We start from the raw sequence: 18,974 nt of genomic DNA, 5'->3' as shown, positions 1-18,974 counted from the left end.
TGTTTTTTCTTCACCTTTTTTTTGTACCATTTTCTAATCAGTGCACACACTCGTGTTAGGTCGTGATTGCCCAAGTTACCTTTGACCTCAGCTTTCAAAGCTGTTACACTAAACCAATGATATTCATATTCGAACATAATTTATCAATTTGCAGTTACTTTTTCTACTTGCACGTGATTTGCAGTACCGAATTTTATCATGGTACACTTCTAGCAAAAAAGGAATATCGCAGGAGTAGTGCATCTAATTCCTTTGGAAGACAATGTTTTTGTTTTCGCAATCTGATGTAGCATGCACAGTCGGCGCTTCATTTTCATTGTTTTCTGAGAACTACATATCCTCCATTATAAAGAAGAGTTTGGAAGTCATTTGACTACAGGAAGTGCAAGTAGGAGCGCTTGAGTGGAGGAAGCACAGCTTGGTCATCGTTCTGATTTGTTTTTTGTTCAGTACGACGACTGTGTGTGACACTGAGCTTCGATATCAGTTGAAATAGTTGGCCTGTCCTACCGCCAGTGGAGCCTGTGGGGCCAATACACTGCACAAGCATGAGGAAATGAAGCCACACAGGCCAGAATCCGGATATATATATATTGTAAGAAAACTGCGCCTCTCACAAAGCCATGTTGATTCCTCGAGCTGGGGCTCCCCGCTTTTTCCGCCCCTCCAAGTTGGTGGCTGCCCTCTTTGCTGTCGTAGTAAATTGACCACTGGCCATGCTCAGCTCCCTTTTCCCAAGGCTTCAAACCTCTACAAGTACCAGAGTCCGCTTAAGATGAACTCCATGTGCCATGATTAAGACGAACAACACTTTCGTTCACTTGTAACATCCACAACGCAATACCGTCCGCTGAAGACGAATTTCTGGTAATAGAAATTTTCGCCGTCCCCTCGAGTTTGTCTTAATGTATATATATATAATGCTAACCGTCTCTCCGCACTATCGTCCGCTGCGCATCCTGTGCAGCTACAGCACTCACTAAGTGGGTCCAGATGGACCCTGCTCCTAGTGCCTCCAAAGTATAACAGTACCCTGTCCTTGCCAATCCCTATGAGAGCATGCGCTACTGTTCAGGGCACACACAGGTTTGAATGACAGGCTTCACTCAACAGCGGGCACAACACTACAAAGTGGGGAACCTAGTGCTCCCGCATAAAAATAGTGCAGGTGGAAACGTTATCTGTTGTGTAGTCCTCTAAACATCTTGGCTGTGACTCTTATAAGGCAAAAGCTGTGTCACCAACGCCTACTGCAGACCATTTTTGAAATAAAACTTTTTCCAAGATCATACCAAGGTCACACCGAAATGTGCACAACTTTAAAAAGGTCGCCTCCAGATGAAATTTTCCGACAGTGTTTTCGGTACCTTTAAAGTGTGCCATGCTTTGTACAACAACAACACAAGGAAAGATGCACAAAATTTGTGGTAAGAAGCATGCTAAGCCCCTTGTTAGTTGTGCGATGAGACACCTTTGACTTGACATAAAGCTTTCATTGGCCAAATCAGTGATGTATCAGGGACCACTTGAAAATGTGCACCTTCGGTAGAAAATTACACTGGCCGTTTGAGTGCAATATTGTAATTGTGCACCCAAGTTGACAAAAAGAAAAATAGTGGAAGAAAGCACGGATGTAATGGCACATAATGTAACAAATGTTTTGTATCAAATGAAAGAACAATTTGTGAGTGAGCCCCCTCTTTATCAATCTACTCCAAGGAATGTGCTCTTGCCAAACACCTGTGACCTTTTTTATGCTTCTTATACCTGATCCTGTGACCTTTTTTTATGCTTCTTATACCTGATCGACATACCCTAAATAAATCGGTTGCAAGTAGCGCCCGTCCTGTCTGTTCAATGTCCTTGTGGTCTTCGCACCCAGAACTGATGCACGTACCAATGACCTCTTGAAGAGTGGTTGGAAGGTAAAAGTGGCTATGGTGCATCTGTTCCACTAGTAGAAACAGAAAATCCAGGGTGGTTGGGTATAAAACAGATTTTCACCCAAAGGCCAAATTGGGCATAAAACAGCACATCATCCTATCCTAACGCAGAATGCAAACACAAAACAGTGCGGCACTTTTCTGCTGTATATGTGGCAATTATTTGGAAGCAGTCTGTACCTGCCTTGCTGACATAAATATAAGCGAAGCAGGCATCATAAGTGGGTAGCACAGGTCACAGCTGTAACTAGAGCTTCTATGTACAGTTAAAAAGCATTGCGCGTTTCGTTGTTCGCCCTTCGCACAAACTTAAGACTACATGCTCAATAAATTCTTCTGAACGGAACATACATATACCGACACACGTCAAAATATGCGACTGCAGATCCCACAGGCTAGAATGCACTACTAACATACTGAAGCGGAGCTTGCACGCTCAAGTAGATTGTAAAACCATGTTGAAGCACACTAGGTTATCTAGAAGTTCTGAGTTATTAGTCACTACTGCTAGGCATATTCCATCACAACTATGAGATAAAAGTGACGGCCAGAAGCACGCCGGGCAATACACGAAGCAGCACAGGCACCAATGTCGAAAGCTTGCAGGAAGCGTGACGCTCGCCTTCCACTCTCAGATTACTTGGCACAAACGGGTGGTGGTGCTGCACCAAATGCACCACGGTGAGCCAACTTCACACAAGGATCGCACGGAAAACACTCAGCAGCAGTTTGAAGAAAGCAACCAGCAAGAAGGGCACATTGCAGGAGCTTCCAAATAAAGCTGGGATACTGATTCACTGTAGCTCGGCAGACGCGTCCTGTAGGTGATGGGCAGCATAGCTGAGCGAAGCGACTAAAACCTGACCGCAACACGGTCGTCGTTCAGTGCGCGTTGCAACACTTCACACAAGGATCGCACGGAGAACACTCAGCAGCAGTTTGAAGAAAGCAACCAGCAAGAAGGGCACATTGTAGGAGCTTCCAAATAAAGCTGGGCTACTGATTCACTGTAGCTCGGCAGACGCGTCCTGTAGGTGATGGGCAGCACAGCTGAGCGAAGCGGCGAAGCGACTAAAACCTGACCGCAACACGGACGTTGTTCAGTGCGCGTTGCAAGTGTTGCCAGCGTAGCCGTGAGGGGCAGCGTTTAGCGTCGGTTGCGGTCAGGACGAAGCAGTGTTGCCAGCACGCGTTTGTGGAGTATGCTGGCAACAACGTCCGTGTTCCAGTCAGGTTTTAGTCGCTTCGGCTGCCGCCGCCGGCGACCTGCCGGGAAAATCCCCTTCGCTCAGCGTTGGCGAGAGCCACAGTTCGTTCTTTGCTCACTGTGTGTTTCTTCGTTGTGAAGTGAAGTGAAATTTATCGCTGCTGAGACGTAGCGCGCACAGACCGCCGTGATGTACCACCCCAAACAATGCTCCCGTCGTCTGCGTTCGCCATCCCGCGAGCCTGTTGCTATGACGACGATAAACGCTACTTTGGCAGGCTTAAGAGCGGCAAAATCGTCCTTCTATCTCAAAAATTAAGGCCGTTTTCGATTGAAACTTTGGGTGAGGGGTAGAATGGGCAAATTGAAGGCGAAATCAACAGCTTAGAACATGGCATCGCACCGAGGAATTAGCGACGAAGCTGTTTTCGCTTCGAAGCGGGAGGGCAGGGTGACGCCATGTTAGTCAAATCAAACCGGAGATAGCAAAGGATGATGGGATAGAGTGCTGGGCTCCGTGGGCTCAAGTAATGGCGGGACTCGGCTTCACAAATGTGACTTCAGGGCCTCTCCTAACCTTTTCTTTCCCCCATGCTTTCAACCATGGGCTCCGCGCGCCACGATGCGGCGGAAAACGGCAAAACGTACGCTCTTTCTCCGAACGGGACGGCCGGAGCAACGGCGCGCCGCCGGCAGCCGACCGCGGAAGCCATGCACGGACAACGGGGAACTTGGGGAGACACCCTCGGATGGCGGACGGCAATTGCGAGGTCATAAGGTGCTTCGCACCGAATATCGCCGCAGCCTTGGGTGGATAACTTTTCTCTACTCGAGCGGCGGTCGTTTGAAGCACCGCAGGAATTAAGGCAATCGGCGCACTGGGATGACACCGAGATAGCGCGAAATCACCGAAACCGACCAGGTTATGCACGCCACTCACCGCGCCTGTCAAACCATTGGACAGTTGAACTCGTCGCGCGAAGTTAGACCATCTTCATGCACTGCCCTAGCCTTCGCTAACGGAAAAAAAAAGAAAAGAAAAGAAAACACCCGGCGCGCTTGCTTTCGTCGCTCTGCCTCCTTCGGGTCTGCGGTTGGAGACGTGAACAGTGCATCCGGAATTTCGCAGCTAAAACAATGCTAACTACTCGTTACGGCAAGACATTCTCAAACCCACGAATCACGCAGAAATACCACCGTCCACACGGACGTTCTTGCCAACACCCCGCGGGGAACCACGTTTCGCGTCGGGAAACGCGCTGCCCGCCAGGCGGAGTGCAACCGCAGGTATAGCATCGTCACCGCCGCGCTGACCAAAGCCCAGTGAATACACCCTGTTGGTTACTGCGCTGTTTGCACAGAAAACTTGTTAAGGGTTCGTGCAGGTCATGGTTCCAAAAAGGAATAACATGATGATGATGATGATTAGGGGCTTCGTAACGGGGTGGCGTTGCACAGCGGCCTTAGTCGTAATGCCACTGCGCAATCACCTAGCCAAAAAAATACAAGAAATATAAAAATAACATAAAATAATGCCTTTATGAAATTGTTGTGATACTCTGACTTCTTTGTTCGCATGTCTTCCCAATCTGTTCTCTGCTCTTTTCCCACCAACACTCTAACCTTCTTTTACTAACCTCTACTGCCGTCCAATTCACTTTTCCGCTAAGCTTAAAGCCAAGGGCCTCCGGAAACTGGATGGCTCCCTCACCGAGGGCTGGACGGATACTTCTGCTCTCCCTTACAATATGTCGCATGGTTTCTGGCACCCTGCCGTAGCCTACGCACATTTCTTCCTGTACCGTCTCGCGGATAAGCGTATTTGTCCGCAAGTATACCCGCCCGGGTTTCAAAAAGCAATGCACTCTTTTTGGTATTATCGAAGAACTTTCCCTTGTGATCTCCTGCCTCCAGATCCCGTAGATATCTAACGACTTCTTCGCGTCCATCCTCTTTTTTCCAGGTCGTTGTCTCTGATTCTTTTTACTTCATTTTTTATTGCCTTAGTCATTTCCCCTGCACTTCCAGGTGTCATATACTTTGTCCTGAGCCTTCTGGGTCTTTTCCTTCACTGTGTGTCCACGCTTTTCATGTAAAGATACCGTAACACTTTGGCCGCCCATCTCTGGTCATCAGTATTTCAAATTTGTCGTTCTTCAAAACACATTTTGCTCTGTGCTTCCCTCACCTCAAAGGAGGACCATCCCTTGTCTCCCTGCACTGCCGCATTTGCTGTTTTACTGTGTGCCCCAAATGCCAATCGACCTATACCGCCCTCTGATTTACTTCTAGCCCTGATTGAATATCTGATTTAACACACACTACTGCGTTCAGTAAAGAGCCTGTGTTCAGCAAAGAGCGCCATCTGCATGCGTTTGGCCGGACGCGCACGTCTGGCCAAACGCATGCAGATGGCGCTCTTCCGGAAGCTCCCGAAGAGCGCCATGCCGAAGCTCCGGAAGCCGAAGCTTCCGGAACACCCATTTGTGACTTCCCCTGCGACCAAAAGCGGCACTTTTTGCTTGAAGGGCAGGGGAAGTGTGCCGCAGACGGGGATTCGCCTTCGCGCAAGCGCTGTCACACCCTGCAACCAGTGGCTCTGAACAAGCGTGATAACAGGTTGACAACTGGCGTGGCAACAGGAAAACGTGCAGGCGGTGCTCGCCGATCCGCCTACGCCCCTACCACAAAAAGGAACAGCGGACACAGGCAGGGGCACATCGCTGGTGCACAAGTGGAACGAAGGAATTTACCCCCACATGGCTAACAGAGGTTAGTGTACTGTCGTTATATTCTCTTGCATGCTATGTAGTTTGGCGAGAAAGCTAGCCACCCGTTAAACGGCAGCGCTCTTGCAGCCGCCGTAACGGGAGACAACAAAATAGCGTGTTCGTAACTCTAGGCAGTTTCTACCCCCGTAGAATGCGTAAGGTCGGCGTCGATATATGTTCGCTAGGTCTTGCGTAAGTTGGCCCGCCTTTTGTCGAGCCATCGTATCTGGCAAGTTCGCTCTTTTAGTCCCCTGTCACTACCGTATTTACTCGCGTAATGATCGCTCTTCTCCTTCCAAAAATATGGTGTAAATTTAGGGGTGCGTTCATTACGCGAGCTAAATTTTTCGAGAAAAAAGTTTCAGCGCCGAAAGCGCAAGCAAGTTGCAAGTCAGAATTTTTACCAAAGGTCACATTCACATACAAACATAATAAATAAAAACCTAATAAAAGCTCCACGGATAACCGCCAGCCGCGTAGCAAACTAGACCAAAATGTAGTGTTTTCATGAATTATGGAGCGCGCCTGAACGAGTTGGCTGTCAGGTGATAACAGGTCGGTCGACCAATAAATGGCTGCTGCTGTCACAGTGCGGGACACGGTTGCCGTCGCAGCTAGTTGAGCGCGTTTTTTTCTTTGCCTTGTGAGTACATTATGTGTATTTAGTGAGAGTTTCTTCCGCACCAATAATTAATTCATTATTGCCGATATCGCCAATATCGGCAAGTATGCAGCAATAACGTGCCCATATCCGCTTCGAAAGGGAAGGAAACGTACGTAAGCACGACTAACGTCAGCTGGACTGCGGCAAGTTCAGGGTGCGATCATTGCGCGGAAAATAAAAAAAATGTCGTATTTTGACGACACACTTCAGGAGTGCGATCATTATGCGAGAAAGTACGGTATTGTTGCACGTTCAGTTCGTGCCTGAAACGGCAACCTGAAATAGAAGCGCAGCGAAAATGATTCCAATATGAATACTAAGCTACAGTTAAACCTGGATGCAATGAACCTCTATGCTGCCAATTCCTGAATTTAACGGAGTTTTTCAATTCCCCGTTTCCACCTTCTTTGAAGCCCACGTGGTTGCGACATCTATGTAACGAACGAGTTGCGAAGGTTAACCTGGATATAACGAATTTGCTACGCCGATGATTCAAGGTTTCTGGCCAGTTTTCGAAAAATCGGCACGCGAAATGCACTAATTTTGCGGATTTCGCCCGCACCGCAATCTCTCGCGCGTTTCCACGTGTGGGTGCGGTGTCGGTTAGGCGCTAGGCCTGCTTGTCGACGTGTAGTCGCCTGTGTCCTCTGATATCTGTGGTATGGGTTCGTGGATGATTTCTGCTGCCGGAATACGAAAAGAGATCCCTTTTCAAGGCATGCTCGCAATTTTAAATGCCGTCTCCTCCTGAGAGAAAGAAGAACGTCACCGGCGTATACAGTGTCCCAGCTAGCAACCCTTCAAGAATTTTGACTTAAAGGAGCACTGACACCAATTTTCGGCGCAAATATTCTTGCACAGTTCTCTTCCTTCACTCAACAGAATACCCTGGCTGAAATATGAGCGGCCTGCGACGCGAAGAACATAGTTCAATTGGATCTCATTTATCGGGCCGACGGAGCAGCGCGCGGAGCGGCACTCAGCAAATGGACATCAGCGTGACATCACTCCAGGAGAGGAAAAAGAAGTGACGCTACAGCGCTCGTCAAAAACTCGTGACGTCACTTCACGCGCGTGGCCCCACGAGTGGCGAGCGGCGCAACACCCTCTCAAGCGGGCGCCTGTGACGTCCGCACAAAGCGGTGAGGTCAGGCAGGGAGTCTGTCATATGCGCCGTTCGGGATGAAAGCGCGGGAATTTGAAACAAACGATTTTCAGGCCGTTCAATGTAATTAACTCTCGCGCGCTGAAGTATTTTAAGTGCTGTTTCAGGTTGGCCAGACCATTAAGCATCGATAAAAGCAATAAAAGTGTAACATACAATTTTCGTGTCAGTGCTCCTTTAAGAAAAGAGCAGGAAGTTCGCGAAAAGGCGCCCTTTTCGCATAAGTTCAAACGCGTTAAGGCGCCGAAAAGTACCAAAAAGCAAAAGTGATACTTAGTTACGTTTGTGAATTCGGCGGTGGTGTAGTAGCAGCAAGCGCAAACCACGCAGTTTTTCAGTGTGAAATATATCCTTGAACAAGTGTGAGTTCAGCATCAGTGATGCCTAGCATATTGGTTTCGTTTCTGCTTCATTCCCGCAAGCTAAAAATCGAAAGCTTCATGTAAGGAAAACTGGATGTAACGAAAAAATGTGAATTTATATCAGCTTCGTTATATCGAGGTTTAACTGTATACACGACAATTCTCAACTACAGTGTCGCTTCTTTATTTTTACCAGTCGAAAAGCATGCACGCTTGGAGGTGTTACGTACGCTGACGTCACCACGACTGACTCTAACAAGTTGTTCGAAGAATTTCTTTAAACTTGAGAGAGAGAGAGAGAGAGAGAGAGAGAGAGAGAGAGAGAGAGAGACAGAGAGAGAGAGAGAGAGAGAGAGAGAGAACTTTATTACAACCAAAGGCGGTTCAGACAACCCAATTACGAGTCGTCTTCAGTGAACGCTGAACTCTAGCTCTAGTGCGTTTTTGATGTATTGCATGCTAGAGCTAGCTGCTCCTCGAAAGTGGAGGCGAGAGTCAGCCAGGTTGGGTCAATGGCATATGGCAGCTGCGTCGGTGTGTGTAAGTGAGGAATGCTGGGAATAGTGTAAGGACATTCCCATAGGACATGTTGCTGATTAGGATATCCACTACAGTGTTTGCAGACTGGTGGTTCTTGTGCTCTTCCTTTACAGAAAAGATATCGTCCGGGTGGGGCAGTTTAGTGTTTCGTGATTTTTTCATACTCCAGCGAGTGACCCTGTGAAATATAAAGCAAGTAAAAACGCAAACATTTAAATTTCATTATGCTTACACTAGTAGAGTGGTTGGGTGAAATTCTGCGAAAGGTACGGTAGCCCAAAACGAACAAAAGTTTGTACTTACACAGTCTGTTTTTTTTTTAATAAACCGGAGCCGGAAAAACGGCCCAAAAGCAAACTTGGCGTCTCGAAACGTGCCGTATTTTTCACTATCATTTACAGTGCTCGCAGAGATAAAGATGGACGAACGACGGTGGAAGGAGAAATGGCCACACCTCGATCTGCTGCGAGAGTGCACAGATTCAATGGACAGCTGTTGGCTCTGTGATGAACTTCAAGAGTGGAATGCTGCTCTCAAGGCTTTCCAAATTGACATTCAGGAACCGCTTCCAGGGAAGATTTCTGTTGGTATTATTCCGGAAGACCCTCCTGTGCATCAAGACGACCCTGATGAAACAGCCTTTTTGTTGATCTGGTTACTGAGTAAGCATCGCTGTATCAAAACCCTCAAACTGCACGGAAGTAGTTTTCGTAATAACGTGACTGTTCCCGATTTGGTGGTCGGGTTTGCGTCTAACTTGCGGCACATCTCAATTGAAGCCAAAGGATTCGCCGACTGGAGTTCTGTGCTCGATGCAATCGGTCCCATAAACAATCTGGAGAGCTTTGCGCTGACAGGTTACGGCGTGACCGATGACTTGTTTGGGAGGCTGGCGGAGCTGTTGTCAGCCAATGCAAACTCTCTCAGGAAAGTTCACGTGGATTGTCGCTTATCTAATAAGTATGAGTTGTGTTATGATAGCCGTAGATCAGGTGTCATCATGAGCGGCATCTCGAGCTGCAAGGACCTGACAAGCTTAGTATTTCGAGGCAAACTTGATTCCCCTGGGTCCGAAAGCCTTGCCATGTTGTTGCGGTCCAATCGGACAATGAAGGAATTCTGGCTCGATCACAGCCCGGCAATAGAGGAGGCATTCTGCGACTTTATGAGAACAAATACGACACTCAGGTAACTGCATTATTTGTGTCGGTATGGGGGGCGTATTAACGACGTCCTGAGTGCTGTTGAAAACGACAACACCCTAGAACTCCTGGAGATCGACTGTCGGCAATTTGTATTCTTAGGTAACCCCCTCGTTATGGTACAAGGCCTTCGTTCCCTGCTCTCAAACAACAGAAGACTTCGAACGCTGAAAATTAAAAATGCTGAGATCTGTGGAGAGTTTGGAGGCCTGCTTGCCGAGGGATTATCACAGAACGAGACGTTGGAGTGCCTGGATGTCTTCCAATCCGATGTGTTTTCTGAAGCAGTTCAGCCCTTGTGCCACGCACTAACAATGAACAAAACGTGCTCAGTGAAGCTTGGCTTCAAGATGGCATCGCCTTTGGAGAGGTAAGAAAGCTTCGCACATTTCTCTCATAACATGTATACGTGTGTAGTTCACATTTATTTTGTCTCCATTACGTGAAGCATTGCCATGTGCGCGCATGCTAGAGGGACAGTTGTTTGCAGAGGACCCAAAATTTGTAGGGCATAATTGGGGGGGGGGGTCGTGCTCCTCTCCCCTCCTAGACAAAAAAAAGAGGCTTCGCCCCCATGTTTGGCAGGATTTGACAAGTTGTAGCTCCAAACATAAACGACTGGCTGGTGTGGTACAAAGAACGAGGCTCAAGGCGACTGCGTCTTTTTGACAGAACATACGTCCCGTCCGCCAAGCCCAATGGTTATTTAATTCCCCATTCGCCTTTTTTCGAGGCCTGCACTGACTTGGAAACAGAATATCGCCACCGCCCCATCTTGAATCTGCCATTGGGTACAGTGGTAAGAGCATTTGAAAGAAGTGAGGAAAGCAGACAGACGGGCTTTGAGGGTACTAGGGGGTAGCGGAAGAGGGCCAGTGGGTGTTTTAGGTTTGTAGTGCTATTGCTGATTTATAATGATAATGTTTCGTTTTTCTGGGAATAAGAAGTGGAGTAGTCCAAATCTGGTGAATGTCTGCTAACGGAGATGCACTTTGCAGGGAGGCGCTGGCCAGGACTCTGAGCGAGGGCAAGTTGTACGGACGTGTGCAGCTAACGTGGACTGAATTCGATGCTGCGGGCCTGCGTGCTGCACTGCAACAGCCGACCGCACGCTCCATCGATCTGGTGCTCAGCACTAGGCATCTGTCGTGTGCCTCCTTCGCATTGCTGTGCCAGGCACTGTCTTCAAGCCGCCTCGTCTACAGCCTGGCCGTTTATCTCTCGAGTCACACCACGTCCGAACACTTGGACAGCCTGTGTGATGTGCTCAAGAAGACGCTGTCACTGACACGCGTGGAACTTGTTGAACATGGCTACAAAATTCAGGGCTTTGCTGTGAGGGCAGCGCACGGTCTCCGCTCGAACACGTCCGTGACGCACCTCGAAATTGTGTGCGATAGTCTGAACGCTGAAAATGCAGATCTCCTGAGGTCTTTGATGGCAGAAAGTCAGCGTCTAAACGTCGTGAAACTCAAAGTGGATTACTACGAGCCGGTGGCGGTCAGGAAACTGGACGCTGAAACCATGGATATTCTCTCCCAGGGAATGACTGAGAACCGGTTCATAACCTCCTTCGATTTGTGGACCGTTGATAAGGGCCCCGATAAGACAGCATTCATGACAGCTCTGACGCGGAACAACGTACGTCTTAACCGTGCTGTTCGGTTTGTGCTCGGCAGAAACAGGGGAAAGCTGTGCGCCGAAGCGTTCGAGCTTTTCGAAGCACAGCCGTCCCTGGTTGCGCGTGTGACGGAAGCGTCGGGGATGTCTGGCAGAGATGCCGAAGCTGCCGTCAGGTCGGCGAAACACTTCATCAGCGACAACTACTTCTTCATCACCCAAGTTGTTCGCGACAAGTTGGAATGCCTTCCCGGAGAAGGAACTCAAATAGACCAGCTTAATCCTGCCTGTTGGCGTCGTATTCTGGACTACCTCAAGGTCGCGGATGTCATTGTGCCGTAATTGTGCCGCTTCGCCATGAGTGCAGAGAAAGTGCACACCAGTGCACACAGGGTGCATACAGTGCAGTGCACACTGGGTGCTAAGAACGCATAAAGAATGCCAGAAATAATGTTATACATTGATAATTTATGCTTGTGCATCGCTTGATCATTCATGCTTGCGGGTGTCTCTTGATGACTTATAATCGCGTGTATATCTTTGAGGATCAATAAAAGTTGCGTCCCCGAAGAATTGAAAGCAACTTGTCACAGAGTGAGCCTTACTCACATAACCTTTAGTTGACACATTTCACATTTGAGTGAAAACATTTTTAAAAAATGTTGAAAACGAAGGATCGCTGCCGCGCTGAAAAACGACGGAAATGAAGAACGAATGTGAGCAGTGCGAAACTCCTGCATGCATGGGGTTTTTTTCTTAAAGGAGCACTGAAGATAAATAAAAGTTTAAGTAGAAAGATTTGGTATTTTATAGCAACAATTGTCCGGAAGCAAACAATACTTAATTCACCGGGAAATTTTAAACCCAAAATTTCAATTCTCTCAGTGTATCGTATGTTTTGTGACGTCAGCAGTGACATATCCATTGCACGCATCTGAATCGATATGTAGTATGCTGACTGAGGCTGCGCACGTCCTGGCCGGCCGTGCCTTTGGTTAATTGTTTATCCTCCGCATTCCTAGATGGCGCAGCAATACCGCTCAAGGACCGCTGTTGACACCCTGTTTCTGACCGGACTTGAACAACTTCCGTAAATGTGTTACTCTGTGTATAGTGTACTAGAATCTAGTACACTATACTATGTGTGAAGTACTCAGGCGTTGACGCCGGACGCGGCAGAGAGAGAGAGAGAGAGAGAGAGAGAGAGAGAGAGAGAGAGAGAAAGAGAGAGAGAGAGAGAGAGAGAGAACGCGAACACAGTCGGCCCCTGGCGGCGGCGGGACGAACCGCTCGTAGTGTGGAAGGCGCTCTCGCGTCGTCTGCTTTTTCACGCTGCGTGCGGCGCAAGACGCGTGCCACACGACAAAACAACCAATACGTGTGCTCGTTTGGCAGTAAGCAATGAAATAGTTACCTCTGCTTGCGCATTTCCTCTAGAAACGCAATAATCAGCAGCCGTTGCGGGGCAATGCGCTGGTTTAATCCACGAAACCACTTCGCCGTGGGTCACCGCTTGAGCGTGAAACGTGTTATAAACATTGCTTCCACACATTGCACTTTTCTTATTATTGGGTGCAGTCGTCTGCCGTTTCGGGAACGTCGAAGGGTGCTTTTTGAAGGTGGCGTGGTGATTATTTAAAGGATAAAAGTTTAGTACGCGAAACGGGTAAGCAGCGACAAGACCTGTGCATACGCGTGCAAATTCCACACCCTTGTAAAACTGCGCTGTGTCCTTATAGAAAGAAGAAACAAACAAAAACATTTACACTGCACACGACCCGTGCGCTATCGCCCATACATTACCGGACACGTATTTTACACCCGCAAGCGCCTGTGTGATCGTGTTCTTCCCGTACCTTTTCTAAAATAAATACCAATTTTGGACAGTCGTTGTTTATACTGAGGAGACGGAATAAACATTTATTCAACTGAATCGAGTTGCTAATTTTACGTATTATTTAAAATACGTTTCTATGGATGCGCAAGAGTATTTAGGGGGGATTTCTCGGTAAAATTAGGCAGTTGTGAGTTTGCGTGTGTCATGTGGCATTTCGTGTGTCATTTTCATATATATCATTTTCAAATCCCGACATGAATCACCTTGTCTAGAAACGTGTCTCACTCAGCATAACCAAATGCCTAATATGCTCACGTCTTAAACTCTTATGGTGGACCTAAGTTTAAAGAGAGAGAAAACGCGTAATATAATGCACGTTGTTGCCCACATGTGTGAGGGGTGTGTGCCATGACTCGCTGGTTTTATTTTTTTTTTCCACAATGCTTGCTTTCAATACAATTTTGAAAAGGCGAGCCACAATTCCTGGACAATCTCAGACAAAAGGGGGGTTAATCAGTAGTGAAAATACGTGTTGAAGTAATGCTTTATCAACGCTACGGAACACTACGCCTAGTCTAGTTTCGATTGCAAGTAATACTGATAACCATAGTTTGGCTTTCCGCGTTACATGCGTTCTCTTCCGCTGCTCTTGCAACGTTCCACCTCCCCTCTCGAGAAAAAGCGAAATGCACAGAATTTCATTTTTTAACCAATCCTGAAGAATTAAATGTCAAGACGAAGGCGGTGTTCCGTTTACAAAACAAAGTAGTTACCGGGAACCCGTTGCGCTCATTCGCAACGAGAAATAAAAAGGAAATGTTTTACTTCATCTGCAACAGCGAAACTTCATTTATTGCCATCTTTAGGTTTCGTAAGCGACCTTATACGCAAGAATGCAAACACATCTCGCTGTTGCAGGCACCTGTTGGATTTTCAAAGGAACGCAAATGGTCAACAGAGCAGCCGTAACAGAAAATTTGTGCTCACTGCGAGGTCCCAGTAGCTCGGTTTGCACACTGTAAACCTGCTTGTCACTTTGCGAAAACTTAGCTAAACATGAGATGTTGCTTGTACTGAATGCGTTGACTATTCAATTTGCAGGTTCACTTGCGACGAAAGCCGTAAATGGGTGGACCACGAAACAACCAGAACCCGTTTTGCCTGCCTCAAACTCCCACTCTCAAAATAAACTGCCTATTTCAGACAATATTCCGCTCTCTGCTTTTCGTCCACCAGCATTCCAATCTTCTTTTCGACGCCTCGACAGCCTTCAAGTTAACTTTCTCTTTGGTACCCTTAAATGCTAGAATTTCTGGAAGCCGAATATTTCCGTCATGTAGATTCGGATGGATACCCTTACACTCTAACACTATGTGCCGCATAGTTTCTGTTCCTTTTCCGCAGGCCACGCATACCCCATCATTTTGTGAATACTTCCCCACAGAGCTCTTCGTTTGCAAGCAACCTGCTCTAGCCTCAAAAAGCAAAGCACTGCCCTGGGAAGTATCCTAGAAATTTTTCTTTCTGATGTCCAGTTTCTCAGCCCTGTACATCTCTAACGACGTTTTAGTTTTTACATTTTTTCCCTCCATTTATTCGTTTCTATCTGCCTTGCCTCTTTTTTGGTTACCTTGGCTGTTTTGGATCCTCCACAGTTCTTTCCGTATGTCATCGCGAGCCTTCTAGTCTTCCTTAACCACTGCGTATCCACGCAATGAAATGCAAAATGGCTTCGCCGCATTACATGTGCGTTTAGTTTCTCCCGTAGCGCATATTTTTTAACACCTGCTTTTTGCACAGCACGCTAATAATGATACGAAAAAAAAGCAGACCTAGAAAATGCAGCATAGAGGTGTTTAGAAGACTTTTAGACTCAAGAGCAAATTGTTTAACATCATAACGCGCATCGTCATTGACGTCAAGCAGAAAAGGCAAGCATTGGATAAGTCTGTTGGCGACGTAAGCTGCAATTGCAAATTGTTTGACATTATGGTACCGATCAACTAATGCTCCATCGTGGGGTCCGCCATCACTTTAAAAGCCCAAAAGGGGTCCCCGGGCCAGTCATTAGTCACAACTCAGAACCATTGGGCTAAGTAAGGTATGGCCATTGAGCTACGGGCGCAGTTAAATGGACAAACAACCAAGTTTTGACGAGTACATTTTCTTTATCCCAAATGAAAGAGCATCACTTACAACACCGTTCTCTGAGATGGTTTTGCTGATAGCGCCGTAGAATTTCTAGAACTGGAATTTTTATATCCACCAGCAATACGGGTCCCGCCAAGAGGAATGCTGGCCACCATGACAGCGAGACTTGCGGCAACCCACTTTTAACTGCACGTGAGATTAAAAGAGGGTGTTTTAAAAACTTGTCCCCGGCAAAAACAAAAACACTGAGCTACCTTTCATATTCTTGCAGACGCTTTTTGAATGGTGCGTTGAAATCGACGGAATTGTCGGGACACGTAACGTAGTGTCACGTTTAGACGCCACGTGGCGCCACCTTTCAGACATCAGAAATTTTAGTGCAAAATTAAAATTATTTCTGCCTGTTTATTCGAAAATTCCCTGTGGTTACCCCAGTATATAAAAGTCTGGCTTTCATATGAGCTAGATGACAAGCGCTCCAGAAAAATTGGTTTGTCCCGGAATAAATTGAGTTGGATTTTGGGAGGAGCTGCTGGCTGCTTTGAAGACGGTTTCTGTTTTTAGTCCGATTGTAACGAACAAACATTTTTAAAGGCTGCTTTTGGCAAAAAAAGGTACGGGTTAGATTCGTGATTATACGGTATTTTGTTTTTGGTGAATAAATTACGTGTTAGGTAATTACATGCTGCCTCAGTTGTTTAGAAGAACAGCCGATCGAGGATATGGGACGATAAATCGAAAGCAAAGCGTTATTTCCCTTATCGGTACGGGCGCGACTTGAACGCGTGCACCTGATAAAGGTGAAGGAAAAATAGCACCTGGATGTGTGCCAGTGGTTCGGCGTATCGGCGACAAAAAAGTGCCGGAAATGTTATCGGGCCCGCCCGACGTTTCTCATTCATGTTGAGGAGTGCAGAAAAACATTTTTCGAATTTCGCAAATTTTTGGCTGATGAGGTTAGAATTAAAAATGTGACGACGTGGTTTATTTCTTTGGTAGTTTTAAGCTGTCTGCGACTTTTTTTCCCAATGCTAACTCATTGAATTGTGTTTGTCTTTCAGTATTCGGGGAGCGCGAGAGTTTAGTTGAATATAGTTATCAAAAACCTTATTCGCTACATTGGGGAAACAAAATTGCTTGCCTGCACTAAATTTCTGTGAGGCAGTGTGCTTTAAATACTTATGGTTTCTAGCATTGCTGCGTTTATTATTCGTTTCTAAATCTGTCCTAGATTGTAAAATGACCTACACAAGTTAAGGAGAATTTTTACGATGTACATGATCCAGACATGTACGTAACGCGTTACAAGGAATGAGTTACTTTATACCTAGTTGCTATTTTCGGTAACGATTAATCCGGAGCCCTCCACTACGGCGCGCCTCATGTCCTGCGTTGCGTCGGCGCGTTAAACCCTACAATCAATCAATCTATTTTCGGTAACGAGTAACGTATTTAGTTATTTTTTTAAAAGGAGGAACGGGTAACGTATTTAGTTTTTTTTAAGGACATGTAAAGAGTAAAAGTATCACGTCATTTTTGAGGAGTAACGTGTACAACACCGATTAAACGGCCCTTTTTTTTATTTTAACCTGTGCACGCGTGTATAGGCACATTGCGCTGATGTTTGTCTTGAAAGCAGCAGCGCCGTTTCTTACGTTCTGGTGGTTTGGGGAGCCATTTATATTGTGAATAATGCCCCGCTCGTCACGAGATCTTGCCGTAGCATTCAATTTACGCAAGTATCGGCGCGCTGCCAGAGATACGGACAGCCGGGGTTATCAATAGTCGAGCGCAGGACTACCAGACTAGGGAACAGCCCAGGGAAAGTCGAAAGGGCGATTTCTCAGAACAATACTACTGTTTGTCATCTTGAAACCAAGTGTTGGAGGGAAGCCCGCCTGGTCGGGGAAACGCATGATACAAATTAAAAACAGACACCGACCACGAAAAAAAAGGACGTTTGTGAACAAGGCTCCAGTACGGGAGCCGAAACGTCTTTTTTTTCGTTTTATAAACACTCTTTCTCGGCGTCTGTTTTTAATTTGTATCTTGTTTGTTATCTTCGCGGCGAAAAATCTTTCCTTCCCCATGCGCATCATCCGGGTTGAAGGCTGGAAATTCTCGGTTAGTGGCTTGTTGAGTACGGGGGCAGTCTGGCAGTACCACGTGACCACCATCTTTTTTTTATATATATAAGGAGTTGCAATTATTCTTGAGAAGTCAGTCGTCTGATCCTGGCGGCGACTATCACCCCACGGTTTAAGCTATCGTGGATCGCAGATAGCTCACGACGCTTCGAGACTAGACGCGTGGTGAAGGCTGAACTCCTAAAGTTTAAAGCAAGCAAGGATGGAACCAAGCGCCCGAAGAAACCTGATCTAGCGGACGACTTGTTTAGTTTTCCACTGTCAACGGCCTTTGATGACCCGGAGGAACTTTCTCAGTTTCTCCTTGTGCCGATACGCGTACCGGATTGGCACCCGCGAACTTCAGTGAAGGCGCAGTTCCCGAATATTCACCAGCTCTTCCTGAAGCACAACACGGCCGTTCCTTCGAGCGCCTCGGTAGAACGACTCTTCAGCGTCGCCGGAGACGTATTTTCGAGTAACAGGAAGCGGGAAACATAATAACCGATGAAAACATCGAGAGTCAGCTAGTTTTTCAGTGCGACGACTACTAAAAAGAAAACAATGAACCATGAAACAAAACAGTTGTACTTTTGGTCATCGTCAAAGTAACGTTAAAAGTAACTAGTTACTTTTCGAGTAACTCGCGCGTTCCTTTTGAGAACCGGTAACGAGTAACGTATTCAGTTACTTCTTCAGCGAGTAGCGGTATTCAGCTAATTTTTTAGGGTAACGCGTACATGTCTGTGGATAACTAACCCTCTTACGCTGTAGCAAAACACTAGAAAAAACACATTTTAAAAACTTTTTTGAAAGGCAATACTCCCTTTAAATAACCGTTTCTTAGGTTTTTGGTCGGGTTTAAGGGCGTTGTTAGTTAAACACGGTAAAAATTCCCCTTCAGGGTTTAAACCATAGGTGAGCAATCTCTTCCCTTATTCAACGGTTTGCGGTGCACTGCGTTCTATGGGAGTGAAATGTACATAATAAAAGTGCAAATTCACGCGTAATTAGCGTCGTTTCGGAGCCCCTTCAACGGCTACTTCAGTGCAATCAAATAAATGTTCACCACTGGCTCGAGAAAAAATCTGGGACAGACGTTCGCTTTTGCTTGTATGGTGAATGCCGGTTGTCAATCGGCGCCTAAGGTTTAAGGATGATGATGATGAATAAACTTTATTTGAGACCAGGTGCTGATGCTAGGGCACCCGCCCCGTGGGAGGCTTCCTTAGTCCGGGATGCCTTGGGCTATGCTGGCCATCCGTGCCCTCTCCACCAATCGTCGCTGGTGTGGGAGGTCGGAGCTGGTCAGCAGCTCCATTCACTGCTAGGTTTAAAGGGGAAAAAAAAGCATGGTTGCTGTTGATCTCTTGTTGATATTTTTTT

General features: G+C 46.8%; 2 protein-coding genes across 3 annotated transcripts in view; both read left to right on the top strand.

Moving 5' to 3' along the window:
- LOC144142660 (uncharacterized) overlaps positions 1-18,974 on the top strand; it is a 125,547-nt gene that overhangs the window by 93,039 nt on the left and 13,534 nt on the right. The window contains exons 1-2 of one of the 2 annotated variants that reach the window (XM_077674312.1): positions 5,595-5,922; positions 9,054-9,314. The exons of the other annotated variant lie outside the window; for it this stretch is intronic. Coding sequence (XP_077530438.1) covers positions 5,910-5,922; positions 9,054-9,314 — 274 coding nt within the window. The 5' untranslated portion in view covers positions 5,595-5,909. Of the gene's footprint in view, positions 1-5,594; positions 5,923-9,053; positions 9,315-18,974 lie in introns of those variants that run through there. 2 annotated transcript variants of the gene reach the window in all.
- LOC144142662 (uncharacterized) lies at positions 9,308-11,936 on the top strand. The gene is made up of 2 exons (XM_077674322.1): positions 9,308-10,224; positions 10,853-11,936. Exons 1-2 carry the CDS (start codon positions 9,971-9,973, stop codon positions 11,814-11,816), a joined length of 1,218 nt encoding a protein of 405 aa, XP_077530448.1. The 5' UTR covers positions 9,308-9,970; the 3' UTR covers positions 11,817-11,936.

Source organism: Haemaphysalis longicornis, unplaced genomic scaffold, assembly GCF_048455015.1.
Source record: "Haemaphysalis longicornis isolate Haplotype H1 unplaced genomic scaffold, Haemaphysalis longicornis Haplotype H1 scaffold_6, whole genome shotgun sequence".
Lineage (NCBI taxonomy): Eukaryota > Metazoa > Arthropoda > Arachnida > Ixodida > Ixodidae > Haemaphysalis > Haemaphysalis longicornis.
This window is presented reverse-complemented; position numbering and strand designations above follow the sequence as displayed.